General features: G+C 34.3%; 1 protein-coding gene across 3 annotated transcripts in view; it reads right to left on the reverse strand.

The window, feature by feature from the left end:
- HECW2 (HECT, C2 and WW domain containing E3 ubiquitin protein ligase 2) overlaps window positions 1-27,530 on the reverse strand; it is a 466,207-nt gene that overhangs the window by 72,940 nt on the left and 365,737 nt on the right. For all 3 annotated transcript variants that reach the window (XM_016433751.2, XM_001369816.4, XM_007494546.3), the window contains 4 exons: window positions 27,050-27,184; window positions 23,762-23,864; window positions 18,917-19,013; window positions 257-340 (listed from right to left, as the gene is read on the reverse strand). In XM_016433751.2, the coding sequence (XP_016289237.1) occupies window positions 257-340; window positions 18,917-19,013; window positions 23,762-23,864; window positions 27,050-27,184 (419 nt within the window). The remainder of the gene's footprint in view (window positions 1-256; window positions 341-18,916; window positions 19,014-23,761; window positions 23,865-27,049; window positions 27,185-27,530) is intronic.

The following is a 27,530-nucleotide window of genomic DNA, read 5'->3' on the forward strand; positions in this document are numbered from 1 at the left end:
TCTTTTTCCTCTCTGTCATGCTGACAAAGTATGACTAAATTAATTAAAACTCCTATCATAGCTCTTCTTTGTGGAGCCATTTGTCACTAGTTCATAGTGTATTTTATATATATATATATATATATATATATATATACACACACATATATATATATATGTATACACACACATATATTTACACACAAACTATTTTGCTGGAAAAAAACAATCACAGAAACACCTTTGTTAATAACAAAAATTCCAAAAGGCTTCCTACCTTAGCAACATTACAAGGTCAGCATCACTGGAAAGACGTACCAGTCCAGGTGTCCCCTCTGTCCGGATAAACTGTATCTTCTCCCTAATTAAGCAAATAAATAGTTCCATAAGGTACTTTGTGAATAATAAGACAACTAAAATCAGCATAATAAAGGAACAGCACAAGACATAAAACGATGACCCCTTTCTTGTTCCCCTCTCTCCATTTCTTATATTCCAGATATCATTTTTTAATTCAATCATGCCAGTTCTATGAAACTAAGAGAAATTTATAATCCTAAAACCCAAGTTTTCTATTGCCTTCATCTTTGCTGTTGGAGCTACTTCAGGTAGCTGAATAATTCAACTGATGGAAATACTTTTCTCATGTCAATATCATTTGTGGCACTGACTTCCCAGCAGTACTCAGTAGAAGGATGCTACTTAGAAAAGTGATTTTTTAAAAGGATACTCTCCTTTTTCTGAAGACACAAATTTAAGCTGCATGTGATATGCTCCCCCTTAAAGCAGGCTTCCCTTAAAAATCATTCTTCTGTCTGTAAAACTTGTTCTGACTATCTATTTCACATATATTCTCCAGTCACTTTAAACAACATAATAGATCTTATAGTAATAATTACGTGGTTCACATTTATATAGAGGTTTAAAGTGTGCTCTACATTTTATGTATATTGTCTTTTTTGCTCCTCACAATAAAAGCTTTCTTTCTGTCGATTTTCTCCAATGCATCCAGTCCATATCTTCTCTGTATCTAGATGTTATCATTTGTCTACATCAGTGGTGTCAAATTAATTTTTAATTTTTTTGAAAATTTTATTTAGTCAATTTAGAACATTATTCCTTTATTACAAGAATCATAATCTTTCCCTCCCTTCCCATAGCTGACATGCTATTCCACTGGGTTTTACATGTGTTCTTGATCAGAATCTATTTCCATGTTGTTGATATTTGCACTAGGATGATTATTTAGAGTCTACATTCCCAATCATATCCCCCTTGATCCATGTAATCAAAGAGTTGTTTTTCTTCCATGGTTCTACTCCCACACTCTGGATATATATATATATAAAATTAATAATCAACACATTAAAATGAGATAGGAACTACATTTTAGTCTTTTGGCAGCTGTATTTGGGAGTGTTGAGAGCCACATGAAACCCACATATTTGACATATATGCCCTATGCTGTTAGACTATGAGTTTCCTATGGGCAGGGGATGTCTTTTGGCTTTGTATCCCCAGAACTTAGTAGTACAGTGCCTTGTACTTAAATGCTCGAGTGACTGAATAACCTGAAAGTAGGTGCTATTATACTGCCCATTTTTACAGATGAGGGAACTAAGGCTGAAGGAGGTCAAGTGTCTTATCACATAGCTAGTAAGTATCTCAAGCATGATTTGAATTCAGTTCTTCCTGATTCCAAGTTTAGTGCCCTTTCTACTATACAACACTATCTCACATCCTTTGCAAATTCTCTCATCTCAGGCATAATGCTTATTAACTACTTCAAAGTAAGTGCATTTCATATACTTCATGGCTTTCTCCACTTAACGATCTTCTAATATATATCTCTTAGCTTTCTTTAGCATTATCTGTCTGATGTTATATGGGCAATCTTTTACTTTCTGAGGTTAGAGTTCCTCATTTTTACATATCTATATCTATATCATTTTCATGAGAAACTCTCATGGTTGTTTTTTCCATTTTTATAATATTCTTTCAGAGTGCAAGATTGCTCATTTGTCTTTGACTATAGTAAAAAAATTAAAAAGACCATAAACCTCTTGAGCATTCTGAAGAAAAAATATCAATGAGATTGGAATATAGGATCAAAAGTCGATAGAAACCTTTATCTTACATACGATACATTTAATCTACTTTACTTTTTTTAGTAACAATGAAACAAACTCCCTAAATACATAGTGATTTAGATCCATTCAATAGTTGAGCACCAAATCCTATTCTGAATCACTGTAGTATGGTATAGACTCCCATTCTTGAAGGCTATGACAATAGAGAGAAGTTCTAGAAAGTTCTCCCAAGAATGACTTCTAGTATGACCAAAATGACAGATTGTGCCAATTATCCAAGAAGTAGCCTTATTAAGTACAGAAAATCTGACCACTACTAGGTTGGCCATGAGGTTAACTATTTGGTTATGAAGACCCAGAAGAAAGAAATATTAAATAATTCATCCTATCTGGCCTCCTTTCACTTCTACAATGACAATTGAATAAAAGATAATTTACAAACATAAATTTTATATTACTGCTCTAAATGTAAAATCATTGTTCAGCAACCAATGAATCGAAATATTATTGAAGAAAATGAATATTGGCATTCTTATAACAAATAAAACCATAAGACCTAAGGAAGCTAGAGCAAAATGGAAAACCAATAGCTCATCAGGGAGGAAAATGAAGAAGTTGAAATTGTTTTTGTGTTGTGCACCTGATGGCAACAGGAAGCATTAAGTCATGTGACATTTCATCAGCTCTCCTTTCAGGGCTCCTAATTAACCTCTATGCAAGATGACCACAGACAAGATGGTTGTAGCTTATGCATTAAAATGTCTTGCAGAAGATAAAAGAGGGGGAAATTCTTTGAAAAACTTGACGAGATTATCCAAACCAAGTCAACACTCTATTAAGTATGCAGTGACTACCACAAAAAATAGGGGCACAAGGAAAAATGGCAAAAAAAATCTCCACACACATCTATTACAAAATAGACTTTAGGATCAAGAAATTAAAGTCACCAAGGGCTGTAAATTATTTGGAGCCTCATGTCTACATATCATGAACACTTTCTTCAAGATGTGAGTTAGGAGGCATTGGACATTGGCAAGCACTGAATGAAATCACCAAAAAATAAAACTGATGATATCTTAATGGACATATAACAATTGGTTAGAGATGAGAGTCAAAACATGGACATGTTAGAGCAAAGGTCAAAATGAAGACCAAATTAGAAGAGAAGATTCTATCTCATTAAGATAAGACACTGCACAAATTATAACAACTCTATTTTGATCTACTTCAATATGCTGTCAGTTTTGAGGAAATTAGAAATGGAAAAGTCTAAAAGCAATAAATCTCATTATTACCATTTCTTAGAGATTTTCCAACAAGCTCATCATCAAATGTCACAAAGAAGAGAGAGAGCAAAAAGGAACTCCATCAGTCAGCAGCATTTACTCTCCTTGTCAAGTGGTGCCATAGTAGCCAAGGACAATGAATAGAATAGAGTATAAGCTCATTTGCAAAACAATATACAAGTGTATGACAGAAGATTCTTAAGTGGAACTTCCTCATAAAGCAGTGGGGAAAAACAAAGGGGACAGAGGGAGAAAAACAAGTCTGTAGAAAGATTAGTGTTTGAGACCTATCTAAACCAGATCAAGAACAAAAATGGAAATGAAAAGTAAGATAAATGGGGAGATGGCAAGGGAGCAAATTGCTGTCTTCAATGAGACCTAGAAGAATTACATCAAAGGACATTTATATAACCAGTAAATGTTATTGCTGATCCAATCTCAGTGATCTTTGAAAGGGTATGTAGAGTAGAAAAGTAGATGAGGAAAAGCACAAGAAGTAGATTTGAAATGGAAAAGAGCTGCCAATATTCTAACTACAACCTCCTCTGATCACTTGTGAAAATGAAATGATCACATTTGGACTCTAAAACCTGAATACCTTCATTTTATATAAGGAAGCAAAAAGAATGCTCAAAAAATATTGGGAAGACCTTCTGGGCCTGATCAAATATACACAGAAGGAATTCAGGTTTGAGATGACAAAATTTTACAGGTATTCAAAATATCAGTTTTCAAGATAGATCAAAGATGGGATGATTCTTAAAGTATGGTAAAGATTGTCAGTGATATTACTACTATAAAAAGTTGCCAAGAAGATGATAGAAAATGCACACACATAAATCTATTTTCTCCTTTCCATAAAATCTTTATAGGATTGACCTCCATGCATATTGTTGGAATTAATAAAAAGAAGGAAGAAGACAGGGTTTTCACAGATGATCCTTTAGAGTAGAACACATTTTCCACATTTTCACACTCTCAAACTGACAGAGGAGTATAGTGGTTACAAATGCCATTGTATTAATTACCTGTTAATTACCAACGAGCATTTGCTTTAGTATAACAAAAAGCAGCCTTAAAAATTGCAAAAAGATGAATTTTGTTAGAATAGTACAAGATTCCTTGGCCCATGCAATTACAGGGAAATTTTTTCCCAACAATCATTTAGCTAATAATGCATAATATAACCCCCTTTGGGGACAGAATTTGAACTGTGGTCCTCTGACTACAAAGCCAAGGATCTTTCCACATCCATCTCAATGCCTTGCACATTGTGAATGTTCAATAAATTTGCTGAATTTAACTGAATTAAACAAGACAGAAAATGAATGCTAGCCAATGACAACTCCAATTGTCAAAGAAGTTGCCTCTCTGTGCATCCTCCAAATGGAAAAAGGATTCCCTAAAGATGCTCCTGTTCTTACATGACATTTTGCTCACTACAAGGGCTAAAATGCTGAATCAACAACTGATGCATGGAGGGACCATTTGACTGATCTGCAGTTGAAAAATATGCTAGGAGACCATAAATAGAATGGGTTTGGGGGGACATTTTTATTAAGTTTTGCAGAGTATTCGTGTTGCATTAATTAATTTTATTCTCACAACTCCATTATATAGACATCACAGTTCTTATCATTCTCACTTTTGAGATACAGAATAAACTAAGGCTCAGCGAAATTAAGAGATTTGGCTCATAGCTAATAAATACCAAAGGTAAGCTCCATGCTTGGTTTTCTAGCACACTTGAATCTTGAGTCTAGCACACTTTCCACATTTCTACATTGCCTCTACAAAAGAATCCATGGAGCCTAATCTCCTGGTCCTTATATCTTTTCATCTAGATCTATGCTGTGGAGCTTTAAGGTTCTTGACACAGGAACACTGTCTTTTTATCATTGTGCTTTCCCTAAAGCCTGGCATAGTGCCTTGACCATGGTGGTCATTAAGTGTTTTTACTGAGTGAAGTAGTGAATAATATATGATTTCTTAGAGCATTTGATCAATTGATATGATCAGTTTTATTTATTTAAGGATGTAAAATAAATGTCCATTAATCAGTTAATCAAATATTTATTATGCACATAATATGTCCCTGGCACTGGATATACAAGTACCAAAAATGAAATGATCCCTATTCACAAGGAGTGTAGATTCTAATGGGGGCAGAAAATAAAATACATGTAAAAATAATAAATATATATAATTATAAAGGTAATAAATACAAATATACACTAAGTAGATAAATACAAAGTAATTTGGAAGGTAGGGTTATTGCATTTGAGGGAATAAGAAAAGGTTTCATGTATTAAAGATGGTTCTAGAACTTCTTCTCAAAGGAAGAGAGGAAATCATGGGCAGAAGGAAGGAGGAAGTATACTCCAGGCAAATGGAATGATGAGGGCAAAGGCATGGAGATGGGAAATAGAGTATTGTGGGTGAGGAAAAGAGAGAAGACCTGTATAACTGGATCCCAGAATGCAAAAGGGGGCATAAATATCCAGTGATGCTTGTGCAGAGCTTTAGAACCTAAGCAAAGAAGTTTTATACTTCATCCTAAAGGCAAAAGGAAACCACTAGAGTTGGCTGAGCATGGGTACCATGAATCTATAATATAAAAAGTCATCACAGTTATGGGATTTCCTTCAGCTTTGTTCAGAAGCTAAAAACAAACAAAAAATTATTCCTAAGCAATGTGAAGTTAGCAGATACAACTATTCTGAAAGGGGAAAAAACATCTTGAAGTTACTCCAAAGTTTGAACCAGGCAAAATATTTTTTTTTAATAGATGTTTGCAAAACCAGGTTTAGTGTATATAACAGAGAGATAGAATCTTACATCTTGGGAACTCTTATTTTGATAATTTGCATTTTAAAATTATCTTTTAAAATAATTTGTTGAAAGATCATATTAGTCAGAACTGAACAATAAATTAACCTAGGAAATGCTCTAAGGATAAACACCAACTTCCTGACTAAAATGCTTATCCTAGAAGAATAAAGTTTCTCTCTGTGTATTTTTTTCTATATAAACTATCACTAACATATCCATGAACTCTGAAATACAAATAGATTTTTTAAAAAAAAGTAAATCTAAGCATTCTTCCAAGTTTCCTCATGATGACACAAATAACTAGCTTGCTTATGAAGAACAAGTGACAACTCACTGTACTACACTGTGTCTTGAGTAAGGAAAAATAGCTTTTTTGGTTGAATGAACCACAGGCTATGGAGAAGAAAAGGGGAATAGAGAAAAATGTACTCATTCATGAATTTTGTGGCACTCTGAAAAATTATCAACTAGACAGATGATGCTACAGAGGAAATAGTCTAATCCTACAAGGGAGGCTTTTGAGACAGGCTCATACCCAGAAAGCCAAGCGACTTAAGACAATGGCAAAGCCACAGGTAGTGTCTTTCAGGAACTGGGTGTGAGGAATAATAATAATAGATGATCTGCCTTTACATTACATAACTTAACCCTTCCTGTTGGTAGATGATGTTGACATGTATTTTCACACTCTTCATCATTATAATTAGAGATTAATATCTGCCTTGATGAACAAACCAAATCTGACTTAACTTCTATCTTAGTTTGTCTTAGGAACATAGATCTGTATTATTGTATTAGCTTTATAAATATCTTTATTATTGAATTTGCTTTATAAATTATCTATATTATTATATTAGTTTTAGAAATTATATGTATTATTGAATTCATTTTATAAATTATCTGTATTATTATATTAAGTTAGCATTAGAGTCAGGAAAGCATGCTCCCACCTCTGAAATATATATATTATATAATATATATATTAATATATATGTATGTGTATATGTGTGTGTATATATACATATGAGTATATACACACATTGCCTGGACACAACTGAAAGCTCTTTTCTCTTTTCATAGCAGACGTATGCATCTTTTGTGCTAGGCCCACTTACTGACTGCCATGAAGGATGTGGTAGAAATAGACCTCAATAGTGACTCACAAATGTTCTAACCTACTGCCCTGACTTAAAACAAAAGTGAGCCACATCCTAGTTCCTAAGTAAACTAGGCCACCAAGCATTTACTTTGCTTCCTAAAAAATGTATCTGACTGAACTCATCTTGCTTAGGAGCATATTTCTGGAGGCACATTAACTCTTCTTGGTCATAAAGGCCTTATTTCATAAAATCAATAGAACCACAATTCGTCTCACCAAAGGTTGTCTAATCTCTCCCACCTTTTTTATTCTGAATAAAGAATGCCCATCTTAAACAAACTGGCCTATTTTTTAAAGGTTATGCTCAAAGTCTTTAGTAACTCATTCCACCATTTGATAGCTCTTGTATTTGCGATATTTTTTGTATGTCCAACCTGTGTATTTTTAGTGACTGTATAAATAAGGCACTAATTGGATGCTATTCAATGGAATCTTTTAAAAAAGGCCTAGTTTTATTGCCAGGATCGGGCCACATTTTTCTTCTTAAGTGAACCAATTATATAAATTAACTTAAGTTTCTTGGCAACACAATAAAGCTATAATCCTGGCACATACAATTGATTAACTCTCACTACAAAGAGATAGAATTGATTCCTAACATATTTATGTAAAAGCATTTTCAGTGCTGTGGACCAAGAAAAACCAAAATCAAAACTAACACCTTGATAAGATTTATGTTCTAGAAGAAGATAAAGGAGAGCTTATAAAACTCTAAGCCCAATAATTTATCAGACAGTTATAACTCTAAGGAAAAAATGCATATAAAGGCTGCAACTTCTCTGAAAGAGCACTTATAAATTAAAGCAAAGTAGAAAAAATAAAGTAGAACTAGAAGAATGGAGTATACATTAACTATGAATATTAATGAATGAATAAAGCATCCCAATGAGAGTTTAAAGGTAATGACTGAAAAACTGTTATGATGCTTTATACAATAAAATGAAGCAATTTCATTGTAAATAAGTATTAAGCAAATTTACTTTGTTCCATTGATCCTCAATGCTGTTTTTAATAAAATATTTAAAAATTGCATCTTTAAAAGATAGTAATAGCTGTAAATTAACCCAAAAGCTAAGATGAGATGCCAAGGAGAATAGGAATTAATGCCAACAAAATATTACCTGCAATAGCCATCTGGCAGTGCCTCAAATACTTAAGCACTTTCACCACTTCCTCCGGAACACAGATACGCCCTAGAAAATCAGCTCCAGCAGGTCATCTCAGGACAATCGGTCTTAAGACAAAAATTCCCACAGAAAATGCTCTGTTGAAGCCAAGTACCCATTTTGGTAAAGTCAAAATATAGTATGTGTTCTGAAATAATCAGAAGTAACAATGCTTCTAAACCACAAAATGCTCTGGATTGCAAAATTTGCCTACAAATCAGTTAGCTTTTCTACAGATTCCTTCAATTTGGCAGAAGTCTAACTGATATGCATAAAACTATGCAGGGAGAGGGATAAGCCAAGAAAAATATTAGCTATTATGACCCTTGTTTGTAAGGCAAGAGTATATTTTGATTTTGGTTATTATAGGAAATTTTGATTGTTATAGGAAAATGTCTGAGTATTTTAAAACAGATTTTCAAAGGTAATTTTTTAAAAATCAGGTTCATTTTAATTGAGCTCATTCTCATCACTGTAGTAAGAGATTAATATATGATTTGAAGAATGAACCAAAATAGGTGAAATCTGTCTTCCCTTTCCACCCCATTTTGACTCAGGGACATAGGCTTATTATCATATTAAGCTGTCAGTGGAGACAGAGAGTCCTGGATTCAAGTCCTACCTCTACAACAGTTTACATATATGATCCTGGGCAGGCCACTTGACCCCTCTTTGTTTTATGCAATCTCTAAGATTTTTAAGTTACATAGTAGCTTACTGATTTGCACTAGCAGAGGAAATTCCTTTCCTTACACCAGTAAAAGCATGGTTCCACTCCTTATCCCTGCCCCATTATCTAGCCTCTTGTAGAGAGGGTTATAAAATGGTGCCCCACAGTTTATTATATTTGTTACACCCCTTTACACCAAAAAAAAGAAACAAACCAGTCACTTTTTACACTGTGCAGTCCCTTTCTCATAATAAGAAACTGCATTGGAGCTTAGTGGCAGAAAGGCATAGTAGTCACAAGTTGGTTTTCTAGTCCTGAAGCTAAAGAGGAAGTTTAAATTAAAAAACTGGGCTGTCCAACCTCACAGGAAGACAGTGGCATGAGGTTGTTCATAGAACCAGATTATAACAGGCAGCCAGCCTCCATTTCCCATACTTGCTTATATTTAGGCAGGAAGGGGATGTTCACATTAGGTGAAAAGACAGATCTTCACACCCTCCAGTCTGACCACAAGTCTGAAACAAGATATAGGGGAACAAAGATCACACCTGTTTTTACCCAGCTTTGAAAGACAGGAAGCATATAAAATCTCTGTAAGACTGCTTACCACCTCAACATGGGTGGGATAATGTGGGGAAGGGAGGGAAGGAGGGATGGAGAGAATTCAAGACTCAATATTCTTTGAAAAATATGTTGGAAATGTTTTACGTGTAATTGGGAAAAAAAATAAAATTTAAGACAAAAAAAATAGCACCTGAGAATTTGAAGGGGTCAAAGAAGGGAAGAAAAAAGCCAACTCTTTTCATCATTACTTGTAAAGCCCAGCTAAATCTTCTTTCTCTCCTATTTTCCCAACCAACATTGCCCTTCATGCCACAGCACCACAGAAGCCATAGTGCTGTATATAGTGCAGGGACAGATACAGCTGTTGTAATAGTCACAAGGTGGGTAAATATTTCTTCTTATTCTTTACTTGGCTTTGAGGTTTCTCTTACTGACTTCTCCATCAAGTTCTGAGAAGCTTATTAGTGGGAGAACTTCATCTGTAAGCTCTCCCTCAGCCTTGATACTCAGCCTCATCACTACTCTCTGCCTCTCTGACTGGAGGATGGGACCATGGACTCCCATCCACCATTTAAAGAGAGCTCAGTTCAGACATCTCATTTGTCACCTGGTGGCACTACTTTGGGACTATCCTGACTTCTCTGCTTTTCTCCTCAAAGGGTACCTTCTCCTCCTAACCGTTTACTCTTCCATCTCAGCTTTCTGGCTTCTTTTTGTGGGTCATCTTTCCCCATTAGACTATAAGTGCCTTGAGGGCAGGGACTGTCTTTATTTTTTTCACATTTGAGTCTACAATGCTTAGCACAATGCTTGGCATATAACAAGCACTTAATGCATATTTATCAATTGACCAATCAATGAGGAGGATTGTATTCGGGTCTGGGCATCACACTTGAAAGAAGGACATTAATAAGGGAGAGGGTGGCAGGAGGTGGGCAACCAGGATGATGAAGGGCCTTTAAGTCCATGCCATGTGGGGATCAGATAAAGGAACTAGAGATGGAGAGTTAAGACTTGAGTGCACATAATGGTTGTCTTCAAGTATGTGAAGGGTTGTTATAGAGAGGAAGCTTAGTAGGACGCTGGCTTCAGAGGAAGAACCAGGAATAGTGGCTGGCAATTTGGGTTCTATCTCAGGAATTACTTCTTTACTTTCAGAGCTGTCCAAGAAGAGATCAGATTGCTTTGAGAGGTGATGGGCTCCCCCTTCTGGAGGTCTTCAAATGGATGGAGGGGGACCACATGTTAGATGTTATTATAATGGGGATTTTTTTCAGGTCATGGGTTGGACCACAATGCTTTTATGGTCTCTCCTAATTTTTTAAATTATATGTTTCTGTATTGGTCTGAGATGTTCAGTAGAGCCCTGAAATATAAAGATCTCTTATTTTCCATGTCCCCTCCTTCCACTACTTCATTCACTAGTTAATTTTATATCATAAAACAAGTATTCCAAAAAAATGTTATGATATAATGGCCTCTGGGTAAACTATGGGGCAGTACTTGTTCCAAGCTGTGCTACATATCCAACTTCTTTTCTGAGAATACATAGGATGGCACAGGATAAATATGGAATGGCACTTAGAATGAAGACTAGAAACTTGTATATTTCAGAGCTCCTACCTAAGAGGCTTATGTTTAGAGGAAGAGAAGATAAGGCTCTTTACTGGATATTTTTCAGTATACACTGTGATTAAAAGCTGCATTGAGTTGATGGGTCTTATTTCTTGTTTTGTCTGTGGCTATATTATTCTATACACCAATTTCCCTCCCTCCAGAAGTAACATATTGTTGGGAGAACTACAAAAGAGAATATGTGAAATGTTTAAATTCCTTGTAATTCTACATGAGAGAACATCACTCTAACACCATTGCCCATAAAGTAGAATTAAGTTTGAAGCAGGTGTATCTTGAAAGTCCAGCTGAAGAAGTTTAGATAATGACAATATTATGATTCATCTGAATTCAACAAACAATTCTTAAACCCTCTCTATATGCAAGGCACTGGGGTTACAAAGGTGAAAAACAACAGTTGTTTTCCTTAAGTACTTAAAATTTAATAGTAAATACTATCTAATCTTATTATAAGGTAGCCTAACCCAAAAGTTCAAATGTTTGGACCCCGAACAGGCATTTTAATGAGACAGCAGTAATAATAAAACAATTTCTTCTAGGGTTTAACAAAGTATTTATACAGTTAACACAGAAACCCACAACTATCAAAACATTTTATTATGTACTTTAGCAATCAATGCTTTCTTTGTTATCTTATTTTGAAATTCAAACTCTTTGGCATATGTTTGCTTGTAGCACTATCAAAAAAACATGCAACAAAAAATGAATGGTCTGTTAACACCCAAGAAAAATGAGTAAACCAGTCAAACCACATATCTAGAAACAGAGAGGAGTAAGGAGTGATGGGAAATGTCAATATATAAGAAATAAAGTAGCAGTAAGTGTCAACTTTAGAAATGCAGTAACACATGAGGTGCTTTAAGAACTGTGTACATAGCTTGATGCCATTGTAGTCTCCAATTTGATATGGCTATCATCCCAGGATAAAGGAATTTCAATTCTCTCCAATTTGGTATTAGAAGAAAATAAATGATATCAACAATGAACCATATCATTAGCATTTTGCAATTGACAGAAAGATGAAGAGAAGATGAAATCCCAACATGCTTACTTTTTGTTAAATAAGAAAAAGTGTTTGATTCAGGAGGACAAAAGACATCCTAAAAATTCTCTTTTCTAACAAACTGCCTCTTATCCATACATAAATTCCTTTAAAATTTTTTTTGATATAACAAACAGAAGTAACCCCAACCAATGACCCTCTGATCATAAACACAAAACAGGGAGATGAATTCTTGCCCAAAGTGTTTGCCACTGTGATAGAGGAGGTCTAGTATAGAGTCCAAGTTGAAAAGACATCCTTTAGGAGCTCCTATCAGCAGATATTATACTGGTTGCATCAAACCCCAATACATTTCTGAATCTTCAAGATAAATGTAACCACTCAAAAAAAATTTTACCTGATCATCCACACAGGAAAAACTAAGTAAATTTCTACTGCCCAAATTATCCATGCACAATTTGGATAGAAAATAGAAATTGTCCTATATAAATTGTCTATCAGTATTATATATCTGAGATCATTATAGTAGAAAATGAATTGTCCCCAGAGGTGAAAAGGAGGGAAAGAAGTTTAGTTTGCCTTAAGGAAATTGCAGCATCTTTTTAAATAACTCTAGGCCCTCTATGAAATGAAGGCTAATATTTTCATCAATATTCTACCAGGTTGTTATATAGCAATGAAGCATGGAATGCAAACATCTCCAAAGAATTTAAAATAAGTATTGCATAGAGGGGGCAGCTAGGTAGGTCAATGGATAGAGATCCAGGCCTGGAGTACAGAAGTCCTGAGTTCAAATCTAATCTCAAATATTTACTACCTGTGTGGCCCTGGGCAAGTCACTTAATGCTATTTACCTCAGTTTTCTCATCTGTAAAAAATGAGTTGGAGAAGAAATGACAAACCACTATAGCATCTTTGCCAAGAAAACCCCAAGTGGGGTCACAAAGAGTCAGATACAACTGAAACAAGTAAACAACAACAACAAAATCACATAGAAGGTAATGAAAATGAACATGGTAGTTATGAGCAGGCAGCAACATATATTCAATGAAAAAATTTGATGAATAGGAGTAAAAGATGATATTAAGGAAGTATGTGCCAGGAAGAGTAGATGGGTTGACTACATAGTAGGGGGAGGGAACAGGGAGAATGACAACTGGACAGCTCAGTTGCTCCCTTCGGTATCCTTATAATATCAGGAGAAAGAAAGACTTCTAGCATGTTGGATGGGCCTCATGTGGTGAACTTATTGAAGGACCTGGTCAGGTGTCATCTAGAATGAGCAGGAATCATGAGTTGTGCTTTGCATCATGAGAGAAGACTTCTGAATCATTGAGATCACAGAACCATTTGAGTATTCCAAAGAGAAACAGAAGAAGAGGTAAAAAGAGAAAGAAAAAGAATTAGAAAAAATTAGAAAAGTAGAAAAATTTAAAATTTAGAATATCATGGAGCAGGTGATCATTGTAGGAAAAAATTGATCAAAAGTATATTTCTTTGACTTTTCTAATGGTTTAGAATTACTCACGTATCAAACCAGGACAACCAGCTTGATGTAGGATTTAATTAAGTGAGTATAACATAAAAATAGCAAGTGCAGCACCTTGATTAGTGCAAAAAATTATAGGGAACTTTGTCTAGCCCATTTTAAAGAAAATTTAACTTTTTTTCTCTCAAAGTCTATCCCTTTTCTTCTCTTAGCCATTAGCTCTCCTCCCCAATTTTGATGATGCATACATACAAATCCATCTTAAATATAAGGAATAGTTATTTTTTCTTTAGCATATCAAATCATTTCTCCATTTACTCCCTCACATCATTTAGCCCATTTACAACAAGAGAAAAATTTACTTAATCTCCAAAATCCTACCAGTACTCTTTCTGTTCCTTTGTTTTTGTAACCAGTTAATATTTATAAAATTATTGTGCTTGTGTGGGCAAATATTAACTGCACAAGTCTTTGTCCTGTCTCCGTGATTAGACTATGAGCTTCCCGTGAGGAAGGACCTGTGTTTGTCCTTTTCTATGGACTACCAAATACCTACAACTCCCAAATGGGGTAAACACTACCTGGTTGACTTATCCTTTATCTTTTGGGGATGAAACAATCTTTCTTAGAAGTTATTCCAAGAATAAATGAAATTCTAAATCAAAAATAGCTCCCTTAATATCAGATTGTTAAATATCAAAATTGCCCAAAACCACAAAACATGACAACTGTGCTCTAGCCCAACAGACTCGAGTGGAGAAGAGGTCATTAAGTTTCTCTCCAAACTAGGACACTGGCTTTAGGAAGTATTTTGTATTCTCATTACTATCATCATCATTATGTCTTATTCAGTATGGCATAGATTTTGATAGATCATATGTGAAATCACATTGTTTATTTAAAATTATACACAGAAAAAAAATTTCTATACCACAGTTAGCATATGAAGTGGGTGTTAGACCTATTTCCCTAAACCATTACTAAAGCATACTATAACCATTACTGAGGCTGGTTTAATTTTAAGTCCTACCATTATAAATAGGACCTTATTTCTCAACTACAAACTGTGATATACCATCACTACCACAATTATTAGCAGTGGCAGCCACAACAACAAATATATATTATGCACTTACTATGTGCCAGGCACAAAGAAAAAACAATGAACATTGCAGCTATCCAAAGGACAATGGAAAGATGCACTATATGATCCACATTGTCTTGTGTGCAATAAAAGACATCACTGAGGAACTTCAAATCCATCACTACGATCAGAAAGTAAGTTTAAAGAGCTTGTCTTATTCCATTGGCATAATAGGGTCCTGACCTCAAAGTCAGAAGGCCCGAGTTCAAGTATCACCTCTGACAAACACTGGCTGTGTGACCCAGGCTAAGTCTCTTAACCTGTCAGTGCACTGGACAACCCTCTATGACTATAACTTGTAGAGCAATTACCACTTGTATTGGTCAAGAGAGTTTGTTTATCATGGAGATCTCATTATCAATGAAATCAGATGTCTAGTTCTGATATACCTTTATCAACAGGTGAGTAGTTTTGTTGGAATTACTGTTATTTTTATAAAAGCAACCTGCTGCAAAGGCAGCAATTTTACCCACTATGACGGTGAAGTACATACAAGGAAGCTATCTGAACTCCCTTACCTTCCTAGGTATATGTTATCTCAAAAACATACAGATCAAACAAACAAAAACAGGCCAATACCAGATCAGGAGAAAGAGAAACAAAGAGCACTCTAAAGTCTACACACCCAGACTATTAAAGTTAATTTCTTTCATTTCTCAGTTGAGGTGCCTGACAAATTTAAAGGAAAAAAAAGCAGACTGAACATCTTTATCATTTTCATTTAGTAAACTCTAAACAATATATTCTCCAAATGTTTAAATGATGATGTATAATTTTTGACAGCCATCAGCTATGCTGATTAATATCAGACCCATTTTAACAAATCTTTCCAGGGATAATAATAGGTAGCTATATTGCACACACAAACACATTCATACAAACCTTAGAAGTATACCAGTGAGTATGATTCATAAACAAGCTATTTCATTTTTATGGCTGTAAACACCAAGGCCCAGAGAAGAAGAGATACTAATATAAACCAATGACTGAAGTAGAACTAGAACTGCAGTTTTTTTGATTCCTAGTCCTATACTTTAGTAATTAAGTATCTCTTTGATATCAAGTTTGCTACAAATATCAATATGTTTCCTTCTTTGGAAAGATGGAAATGTCTAGATAATACTAAACATTTTACTGGAATTATATAAAGTATACCAATAGAAAAGAAAATAAATTCTGTTTGCTATATTTTAATAAATAAGTTGGCTTCAGATTGGATGAAATATTAGAACATTTGAATTTTGCCCAACAATTCTAAGGCTTATTGACTGATTTAATTAACTACTTCAATTGGAATAATCCCATAAAATGTCTGTAAGGAATACTACCAGAATTGTGTGTGTGTGTGTGTGTGTGTGTGTTTGTGCATGTGAGAGAGAGACACAGAGAGAGACAGACATGGGCAGAGACAGAGACAGAGAGAAAGAAATAACAAGTGATCCAACATACAATAGAAAGATGCCCAGTGAACATAACTAGACTGTAGAATATGATCAACAACGACTTTTAAGCAATAAGTAGTGTTAGAACACATTATTAATGACCTTCATGACTAGAAAGGAAGGTCAATCACCTAACAAGGAAGAAGAATAGCATGATAAATAGTCTAGGTGCTACACAGGTCACAAAATAATTTCAAGAAATAGAGGCAGGCCAATAGCATGATAGCATGAGCACTTCTATCCAAGATTTAGGTAGTAGCATGGGAAAAAACTCACACAGGAGGAGAATGTATGGATGGGTTGCCATTTATACTGATAGAAGACACAGTGAGATCACAAATCTATGAATATTTTATGTGTATGTATGAGTATGTACATATGTTTTATGTCTATATGTCTATATGTCTACATATTACTATAAGGAAAAGTTACACACTTTCCTACATAATTTAACTTTTCCTTATAATAATATACATAGATATATATATGTATATACTTACAAACAATGTGGATTCTAGGAGATAAAGAAAAGATCTATGTATGGGCTCAAATCAAATAAAGTAACGAATGAAATTATTTTCCATTATTGTGACAATTACAAGCCAGACAAAATGGTTTAAGGTGAAAAAAATTCCTTTCCTAATTTCTGAAATGGCAACCATGGAAACAAATGGAAAAAACTCCACACAATGGATATTATGGTCTATAAATCATATACTTTGAAGGTTGGGAAGTACAGCCTTAGATGTATCAAAATGGACCATTTCATTTGTAAATTGTTTTTTTCCCTTAATTCTCTATTCTGTGTAATTAAAGCCATTCATGAAAAGTGTCAAACATTATTAGTGACAGACAATCCCTACAGGTCATCTTGTCCATTGGAAATTGCTTTTGTAATGCCATTTAGAGCTGCATGGGACAGAATGTTCTTTCAGATATGTAAACTTCCCCTTCACTTTATTATGATTAGTTAAATGTTTGACTACCCAAAATTGCCCTTTCTATAAGAGAGAAAACTAGGACATACACCCTGGAGAAGAGGAACAATGCCATCTAACTGATTTGTTGGTCTCAGTTCCTTCTATTTCTCATGACAGCATATAATTTTTCCATTATATAATATATCCAAATTATGAAAGTGCATGATAACAGTTCAAATCCTGGCAATTCATTGTTTTCATTTAGCAACAGATCTACTGGAGAATACCATCCCCTGTGTCAGTGCTACAGACCACGTTACAGACACTAAATGGGAATGCCACACTTTTCTTCCTCTCCTCTTCCATAACTACTCCACAAACAGTCCATGAAACATTTGAGGTCATTTGGAACCAAAATGACCAACCTGACAAGCTACATTATAGAGACTGACGTAGTTCCCTTTTATTAATTCAAAGTTTTTCTAATTCCTAAGAGGATACTGACAATGTTATCAAAGGCCTGGAAGACTATAACATACTCCATTTATCTATTATATACATTTTCTCCAGATAAGCCCTCTAAATTTGTGGGAAAGTACTCTCACTTGATAGTGGGAGTAAGAAGAGTTACTTATATTGTGGAGGGTTAATTATTAATATGGGGGAAATTATAAGGCCTGCTTAACTCTCTAGAGGTATCCTTATTGCCTGAGCAATATGTGTTAAGACGGCTTAACAAAAAATATGAGAGCTGTTTGAAATTTCTGCTCTGGAGCTCCAAATTACTCATTGACTTAGAATTCTTACTTTTATGCACTTCTAGTTGCAAAATACCTTTGTATAAATTGGAACCACAATGCACCGAATGCTGGTTATAGCAGGTGTGATAATGAACTGAACTAAAGGGAATATGCTTTAACAATATGAAATGCTTATGTCATGAGACAAGAATAATAATGATGTTTTATAAGGCTCCCAATTGCATATGGCACATTTTTAGAAACATGATTTGATCCTTCTCTTGAAATATATGATTTCTATCTTAATTTGTGCTATAGGTTATGTTGTAATGGGATTATAATGTATTGTTGTTATAATAAAATGGGAATGCCAACCACAGGACTTTGGAAGTTCTGATTAATCAGCTTCACACTACTTTTGGCTGCTCAGTTGACTCTCAAAACAAAAAGATTGTTGTCTCATCTTTTCTACTTGGATTAGAAATCTGGGATGACCTCTGAGCTATAGATTGAACTTACTATTTTCTTTTTTTTAAGAACCTATCTATCACTGAGAGTTCCAGATTATAAGCATGTTCTTTGACATAGCTACCACACAGAAGAAGCTAAAGTTAAATATCAAATGTTGATAGCCCTTGCACTGAAGCATTTCTCTTTATATAAATAGGCATATTTTATCCTAATGTACCAAAAAGAAAGAATGAGTTTCCAATACCACTCGGTTTGTCAGCATTATGAAAAACTGAGCTTGTTGCTTCCCAGAAATACAATGATGAAACCAATAACACCATGGTTACCTGAGTGAATGGTTCCTAGTAAGGTCAGGCTGACGCTCCTGCAGAATTTCAAAGATATTGGGCTGACGTAGAAATGCAACAATCTTGTCATTGTAGGCTGTTAGTGAAAGAGAAGAATATTTTAAGAACAATCTAGAATTTCTACTTTGCTAACACCATAATAAACCCCAAGCAAAAATTTAAAAAAAATACCTGGATGTATTGGTTGTACCCTAGGTCAGTTTTATTACTATGACTTTAAAAATCATTTAATTTACTTTATGACTAATCTATTCTATGTCACATCTGACCTCATTGAGCATTTTTACCAGAATTATCTAATGGAATCACATTTATCAAGTGGTAAGTCAAGAACACTGATAAAATGCTTTGTACATCTTATAGGACAATTAAGCTATAAAAGCTTGACATTCCCAACTGACAATAGATACAGAGAAGATGAATGACAACCAACTAGTGGCAACTACAAACAATTTTGCATAAAAATGTTAAGAAAACTATATTGCAGGGAACTTAAAGAAAATAAGCTATAGCTCTTAACTCTTTGGAAGTTTAGAATAAATATCTCAAAACTGCATGCAAAAATCAGAAAAATGGAGAGGCTCTTTGAGGATAAAATGTTAGGTAGCCTACAGGACAAAATGCTCCAGTCAAGAGTTGGTTCTATAAGTAACAACAAAAGTAAGGGTGTGAGTCATTCCTATACAAATCCATGGTAGTGGACCATGGGTTGGTCCTTTCCAACACATCTGCACAGAAAACTTTATAAAATAAATATAATTACTAGCACTAATTTCAGAGTTCAGAATATGTATAGATAGATGTCTTAGCTGACACTGACTAATAATATCATTAGCAGAATTTAAAAAATCTAAGAATCAGAATCCTTTTTATTCTTTATTTTTTGTTTGTTTTCAATAAAATATCTTTTGGGGATCAGAATCATCAGTGACTGTGAGATAATATCAATAGATAAATGAGCCATTTAACAATATGTTGTACTATATTATATGGGATACATATTTAATCTTATTTTTCTGTTATATTATAATCTGCCTTTCCTAAATTATTGATCAATAATTACATAATAAATTTAACATTTAGTATATTAAGCCTTCATAATGTATGCTTTTGAGTCTACTTGAGGATTATGAACTCAATACCATGGATGTTTTTCTACTGTTTCTTCCCTAATACTGGATAGTTTTATATAATGATACTTAATAATATAACTGGGGATCTGGCAGTGCAGTAACTACTTCATTTCCCCTCCTCACAATTTCCCTTGATATTTTCGACCATCAGTTGTAATTTTATAAACTCTCCCATTGGTACCTTGAGAGGCACTACATTAAAGCTATAATATTTTGCAGGTAATAGTGAGAGTTTCATTATATTGACTTGATCTAGTCAAGATCATAGAGAAGAAACTCTATTCTTAGGCTTATGAAATTTAACGTATAGACAATCAGCAAATTATTAAAATATTAATCAAGGACAAATGATAAAAGGCTTACATGGAGGCTGAAATAGCTAATTGATTAATGTTGGTTTAAAAAAACAAATCATTCAAAAGATTTGTTTCCTTCCTAGCTGTGTGACACTGGGCAAGTCACTTAACCCAAACTGCATAGCCATAACCATTCTACTGTATTAGAATTGGCACAAAGATAGAAGGTAATAGTTTTTAAAAATAGGCTTGTGTCTCAAGCAGAGGACAAACTGAGGGAGTAAAAACACCAAGGAAAAGCAACTGATTGACTACAGAGGTTGAGGGGACATGATCAAGGAGAGATGCTAAATGAGCGCCCTAATGCAAATACCAACAACAAGGAAATGGGTTCAGAGCAAGGACACATGTGATACCCAGACGAATCCGATGTCGGCTAGGGAAGGGGTGGGGGGGAGGGGGGAAGGAAAAGAAAATGATCTGTTTCCAATGAACAATGTATGAAAATGACCAAATAAAATGTTTTAAAAACTAAAAAAAAAAAAAAATAGGCTTGTGTCATTGAGCCTCAGAAGGCAGAAAATGGACTGATGAGCTGAAATTTCAAAGAAGTAAATTTAGCCTTGAATTAAGGGAGACTTTCTTAACAATTAGAAGTATAAAATAATTAAATGAACTGACTTAAGAAGTTGTATATCATGTTCCTCTCTCCTATCTCCATCACCTACTTGCAAAAACTGAATATCAGGTATGTTGGACCAGAGATCGATCTATCTATCTATCTATCTATCTATGTATCTTTCTTTCTTTCTTTCTTTCTTTCTTTCTTTCTTTCTTTCTTTCTTTCTTTCTTTCTTTCTTTCTTTCTTTCTTTCTTTCTTTCTTTCTTTCTTTCTTTCTTTCTTTCTTTCTTTCTTTCTTTCTTTCTTTCTTTCTTTCTTTCTTTCTTTCTTTCTTTCTTTCTTCCTTCCTTCCTCCCCCCCCTCTTTCTTTCTTTCTTCCTCCCTTACTTTCCATCTTGGAGTCAATACTGTGTATTGGCTCCAAGGCAGAAGAGTGGTAAGGGCTAGGCAATGGGGGTCAAGTGACTTGCCCAGGGTCACACAGCTGGGAAGTGTCTGAGGCCAGATTTGAACCTAGGATCTCCTGTCTCTAAGCCTGACTCTCAATCCACTGAGTGACCCATCTGCCTCCTAGAGATTCTTTTTCATGTATGCTTTGGATCAGATAGCCTCTAAGGCTCTTACCATCTTTGTTATTTCATAATGCCATAAAAATGTATTTAAATTGCTGTAAGTATTTTTAAATGCTGGATCATGTATTTCTCATCTGGGATTCAAGTTTAGCCAACAATTTTATGTTCTATAAATGCTATATAAGATTTTAAACTAAGTAATAATTGTTTGTTTATAATAGAAGTATAAATATAACTGTGCTGCATTTTCCAGATTTAATAAGACATAATCTTTCTCTTCATCCTCTTTTCTTATTCATTATCTTCTAGATCTATTTTTTTTTTATTGTAGAGAGAATTTCTGGTGGGAAATTTTTTCTACTTAGGGAAAATGGCAAATGCTCATAAAATTAAATGCCTTAGAGAGTTGCCTGGGCGTCAAAAGACTTTCCTTGGGCCACATAGCCAGTATCTGATAGAGGCGTGACTAGAACATAGATCTTCTTGAATCCAAAACTGCCTTTTTATTGACTACACCATTCTGTCTTTATATTCTGATATTTAGTATTGATACATTGAAAACAAGCATACAAATAATGGCAATATAAACTATTCCAAATGGTTATTAATGTTGACTAAACTCATATAAAATTTAAAAATGCCCAAATTGCTAGTAATCCCATTTTCAACATGGAGTTTCTTACATCCATTCTTTTTATATTACTTCCTAAGAATTAAAGATTTTTACAAAACTCAATGGCTTTGTCTATACAGATTACATTTAATCTGAGTGGTCTGGCAATTGTAATGATAAATGGCTTAATATTTTGCCCCAAGAAAATGCCTATATATTTTATCTGAATATATTGTTTTAAGGAAACAAATATTATGTGTCTTATATACCAAGGACAGGACTTTAGTACACAAGGACAGTAATAAATTTTAAAGAATGATACTCGGTCTGATTATATGCGAACCAGGAACATAAAGAGCTGACTCATGCAAGGGGAACTGTCTCATGTAGAATACATTGCTTTCTTCACTTCATTCCTCATTTGCATTCATAAGACAAATAAAACATTTATGAGTGAGACCTATTCCTGAGAGTGCTATGAACCAGACAAAAGACCTAAAAAGAAAAAAGAATAATTTACTGAATTTAAAATTTAGCAGAGTTCAAAGATTCAAGAATACAAAAAAATGACAACATAAGTTGAAAAAATTTCAAGCTTTTCCTAAGTTTTTCTCTGCCTACACTTTTTATATCAGTCAACATAATTAACAAAAGGATGTCCTTTTCATTAAATAAAATTTTAATATCTACAAAAGCATTATAAATCTGTTAATATTTCACAAAAGGGGAAATTCTGATCATTTGACAACAAAATCATGGGATCACTGAATTTTAAAATTAGAAGGACCTTCAAGATTATCTAGTCCAACCATTCATTCTATAGATGAGGAAACTGTGGCAATGTAGAGATTAAGTGACATGACCAAAGATCTCCTGACTATCATTCTCTCCACTACATCACGCTTCCTCCCTACTTTATTCTAGTCTTTGGGGAAATATTTCTACTTTGCTTTAGTGAGCATAGGATTGAGTTGTCTGCCACCTTTCTCAAAAGTCTTCCAAAATGTAGTATCATTGTTTCTCCATTTAATTAATTATGCCACTGTGAATTCATGTGCCTTCAGCCTTAAACCATATGATTTTAGGCACATTTATTTCACAACAGCAACTGACTAATTTGTAATGACCATATTTCATGTGTCCTGTATTTTTTTATTTCATTTTCAGCAATCTAATACCCATGTTCAGAAAAGGCTAAGGAACGTAAAAGGTCACTTTAATTTTTCAATTTTTTTTTCTTAGAATGCAATGCTTTTAAAATTAAAATAGGAATTAAATTTACTAAAAGTTTCCTAAGGAAAATGCAAGAGACTTTCAAACTACAAAATCAGGTCTGTTGATGCTTTAGCAAGATATATTTGGGACATGATGAGAGTTTTCAAATCACTTCTCTCTTATGTGCCCAAGGGTCAAAATTTCCCAGTAAGGAATGTCAAATGAATAGAATTATCCATCTAAACCCACAGCAAAAATAATAACATGTACATGTACACACATATGTATATGTGTATATACTGCACATTTAAGTGCAAAATTAAATTAAGTCAGTATTTTCTTATCTGAAAACCAAAAATGCAGCTGACATACCCACTGGAACCATGTCCTGGTACTGTGACCTACTGACAGTATTGAATGTGCTGGATGGCCTAGGAAGAACTGGTGGTCCTGAATGTCGAGAGTCCTCTCCTACCTGTAAATAGAATCAGAGTCACATGATGCAAAAGAACTGGTAGATATCGAAAACACATCTTGGAAGTATGCCATTTGGAAATTGCTTATGCATTTATAGAAAAGAGTCCTGAAAATGAAGAAGAGGCTGAACTGAGACCAGAGTTAAGGTAATGTTCTAATGTTCAATTTTTAAACCAAGTTCCCTCCTGACCCCCTTTGTTTCAACTCAGCAGAAGAACTGAACAGTTAACTTTAGCTAGATTCCTAATATCTACTTTTCTGCTATTTATATTTAGATGTTACCACACAAGATAATTGGTAGTAGCAGCAAGCAAATAGGTTTAGTTTAATTGTATTAAGTTGCATTAATTTATTTTATAATATGGACACAGGTGCTGAAATGAGCTATGTAAACATGTATAAAATAATTTTGTTTTGAGGATATGATCATTTTAGGGAGAATTTATGTTTTAAGGTTTTTTTCATCTTTATAAATACAAATATACATTCTTCCATCAAAATTTCACAGGATACCAAATTATAAGGGGTAAAATATCAGAAGATGATTAGAACTATCATATTTATATATTAATAATCAGTAATGTATCCCTAACTCCTATTCATTCTAAACTCATAAATTTTACTATATTATACCATATAACTTTTCAAAATATTCTAAATGTCAAGGGTCGTGAGTATGTTTGGAAAGGCTCAAGTGTTTTTTTTTCACATTGACTTGTAAATTCCTCAATTTGTGTAATGAGGTCAGCCACTGCCTTTGTGAGATCAATCATTATTCATGATTTTTATTAATCGGGATGAATGAACTATTTATAGATACCAACATAAGACACAAGGTTTTTCTCCTGCAAGTAGGGCACTAATTCTTAGAACTAAAAATGAAACGTTTATTTAAATTCTCATTTCTTAAAATCAGACCTAGTCAACAAGTTGATGTAGGCCATAAATCAGGGTGTACCTTCTACCACTGATCATATACATGCATTTCCTATGAAGTTTTAACAATATTGAAGATAAAAGGTGAAGAGTAAGAGGGGTGATCACTTCTGCACCCATATGTCTTCCTTTTATATGAAAACAATCTTCAGAAATGTTAGTGTTTATTTCATCATCTCTTCCTGAAATTTGGTTCATCAGGTTATCATAATACTTCAGATTCTAGGAAAAATTGATAAAAAGGATTTTAGGCACAGTTATCATTTTCATTTGTGGCTTCACTAAAAATGGTTTATTTCAAGTAGTCCTCACAACCATTTACTTTAATGAGAACTGAAAAAATAAGTGAATTTGCTGAAGAACAATGTGATGTCAAGTAGAATAGAAACATGCTACTTATTTATCAAGTACCAGGTCCAAAGATAAGAGATTTATTTGTATTTGTAAAATATATTGTGTCAGCTTCCTCCAATATAGTATTCTTAATTTACATGATAAATATGGTAAAAATTTATAAGCTGCTCTTAAGCTATAAATACTAAGCAAATCAAGTATCTCTATAAATTTTATATGAGCTTCACATAAATATCATTCCAGATACACACACACACAATCAACAAACACATGAAACCAATCAGAAATGAACTATGCACTGAGAACGGGAATTACAAAAGAATTAGACCCAAATGAATCAAATGCAGGCATAGAATTTCACTATGTTTTCTTTTTATCAAGGAAATACTCTATCACAGCACTGGCAAAGGTTTTCAAGTTTGCGTGCCTAAACTGCAACTTCAAGCTAACTGTGAACCGCCCCCCCCCCCCCAATATTACCTCAGAGAGCAGAGGGAGGAATTAACTGCTTTGGGTGGCTAGAAAGAGGGATGGGGCATGCAAAAAATATCCTCAGGCACTGGGAAGAGGAGGAACAGAGCAGCTTCCCCAGTGCCAGATTGGCATGCATGCCAATACTTCACCAGTGCTGCTCTATCACCAATATACAACCTAAAGGTTATCGTGCTTGTGTTGAAAAGACAGAATACAAATTTGACTATTAGTGATTTTTAGGGAAATTTTTGGGATTATGCTTTTGAATGAATAACTGTAAAAGCATTTGTTAAATGCTTAATATATGCAAACACATTTAATATAATATATACAAAACTCAAAAATAAAGGCATTTTAGCTGTTGGTCAAAGGACAGACAACTTCTGTATCTGTACACTTCCTTTGCTCATGTAAACTGTTACAGTAATAAAGGGGAGCTGTTTGTGACTGGTAATTAGGAAATCTTAGTGCCCTCAAGTGGTTATAATATGCCACTGCATTTACTAAGAATTCACAGAAAACAGGCTTATTAATATGACATCTATACATTAGAAAATCAAAAGAATGATCAAAGATTTAGAACTCAAAGAAACTTTAAAGTCCATCCAGTCCAACCCTTTTATTGACTTCTGAGGTTCCTTCTAAGTTTAAGTCTATGACACCATGAATCCATTTTCTTAGGTCCAGCAAACACAGCACATCAGAGATCCCCTCCAGAGATGAATGAACATTCCAATTTCAAAGACCATCAGTGAAGGAAATGCCATGCCTTTTATTATAGGAATACATTCCCAAGAAATTCTTTCTTATGTTTAACTTAACTTCCAGTGTTCTGAAATTTAAAATTTCTTCAAGAAGTCTTTTCTGGTTTTCTTTAATAGTAATACCTTCCTTTTGAAATTAACTCCAATTTATCTTTTAAATAGCTTGTTTTCATAAAGTTATTTTCATGTTCTCTTCCTCATGGGATTGTGAGCTCTTTGAGGGCAGGGGCTATTTTTACCATTTTTTCTATCCCCAGCACTTAGCAGTATCTAGCACATAGCATATGTTCCAAAAGAAATTTGTATTGACGTGATTTGAAAGTATAATTCCCTTTTGCTCTCAATGGATATGTACAACAAATAATTATGATGCTATCTATGCATTAGGGTATATAAACAAAGATTGTGACCCTCTAGATCATTCAGCTTTTTTTCTATTAAAAAAAACAACAACAAATGATGTCTCTGTGTGTTTTCAGAGAACTGCTGATGTTTTAAACCTTTTCAACTTTCATCAAAATACTTCACATCAAACTACCCCCCCCCCCCCCAAAGGAAATCTTTTTTTTTAGGCCATCACAACTCAAGTTCAGCCGTTTCCTGATGAATTCTCATCAACCATCAGGAAAGTCCCTGAGAAAACTTTGTGACTCACCTCACCAGCACTGTGGCTGCGCTGCCTGGTCAGATGTTGCCGATGTACCAAAGCGCTTGTGGGTCTGCTGCTCTGCAGTGGGAGCCGAGGGTCAATGAAGGTGGTGGTACGGGAATTGTGGTCAACAAAAAAAGCCTAGAAGACAGACAAACTCATAAGTAGTCAGATACTTGCTACATCTATAACTAACATTCCTATGATAGAGAGCCTACAATTAAGTAAACATGCTTAGGATTCACCTCCTTAGCTTCCTTTTATTACACCCTTCAAGTCTTTGTCTTTTTGTTAATATCCTTTTATAAGACACACTATTATAGAATTCTGAAATTGTAATGGAACTGAAAGTTCACTTCTACCAACCCTTTCCCTTTCACAGATAAAGAAACTAAGGCCAAGAGATTAAGTGATCTGTCAATGGGCAAACAAGTTTAGTGTTGTCCTGCAGTCATTTTTGGAGTTTTCTTGGCAAAGACACTGGAGA

Source organism: Monodelphis domestica, chromosome 4 (genome assembly GCF_027887165.1).
Source record: "Monodelphis domestica isolate mMonDom1 chromosome 4, mMonDom1.pri, whole genome shotgun sequence".
NCBI lineage: Eukaryota > Metazoa > Chordata > Mammalia > Didelphimorphia > Didelphidae > Monodelphis > Monodelphis domestica.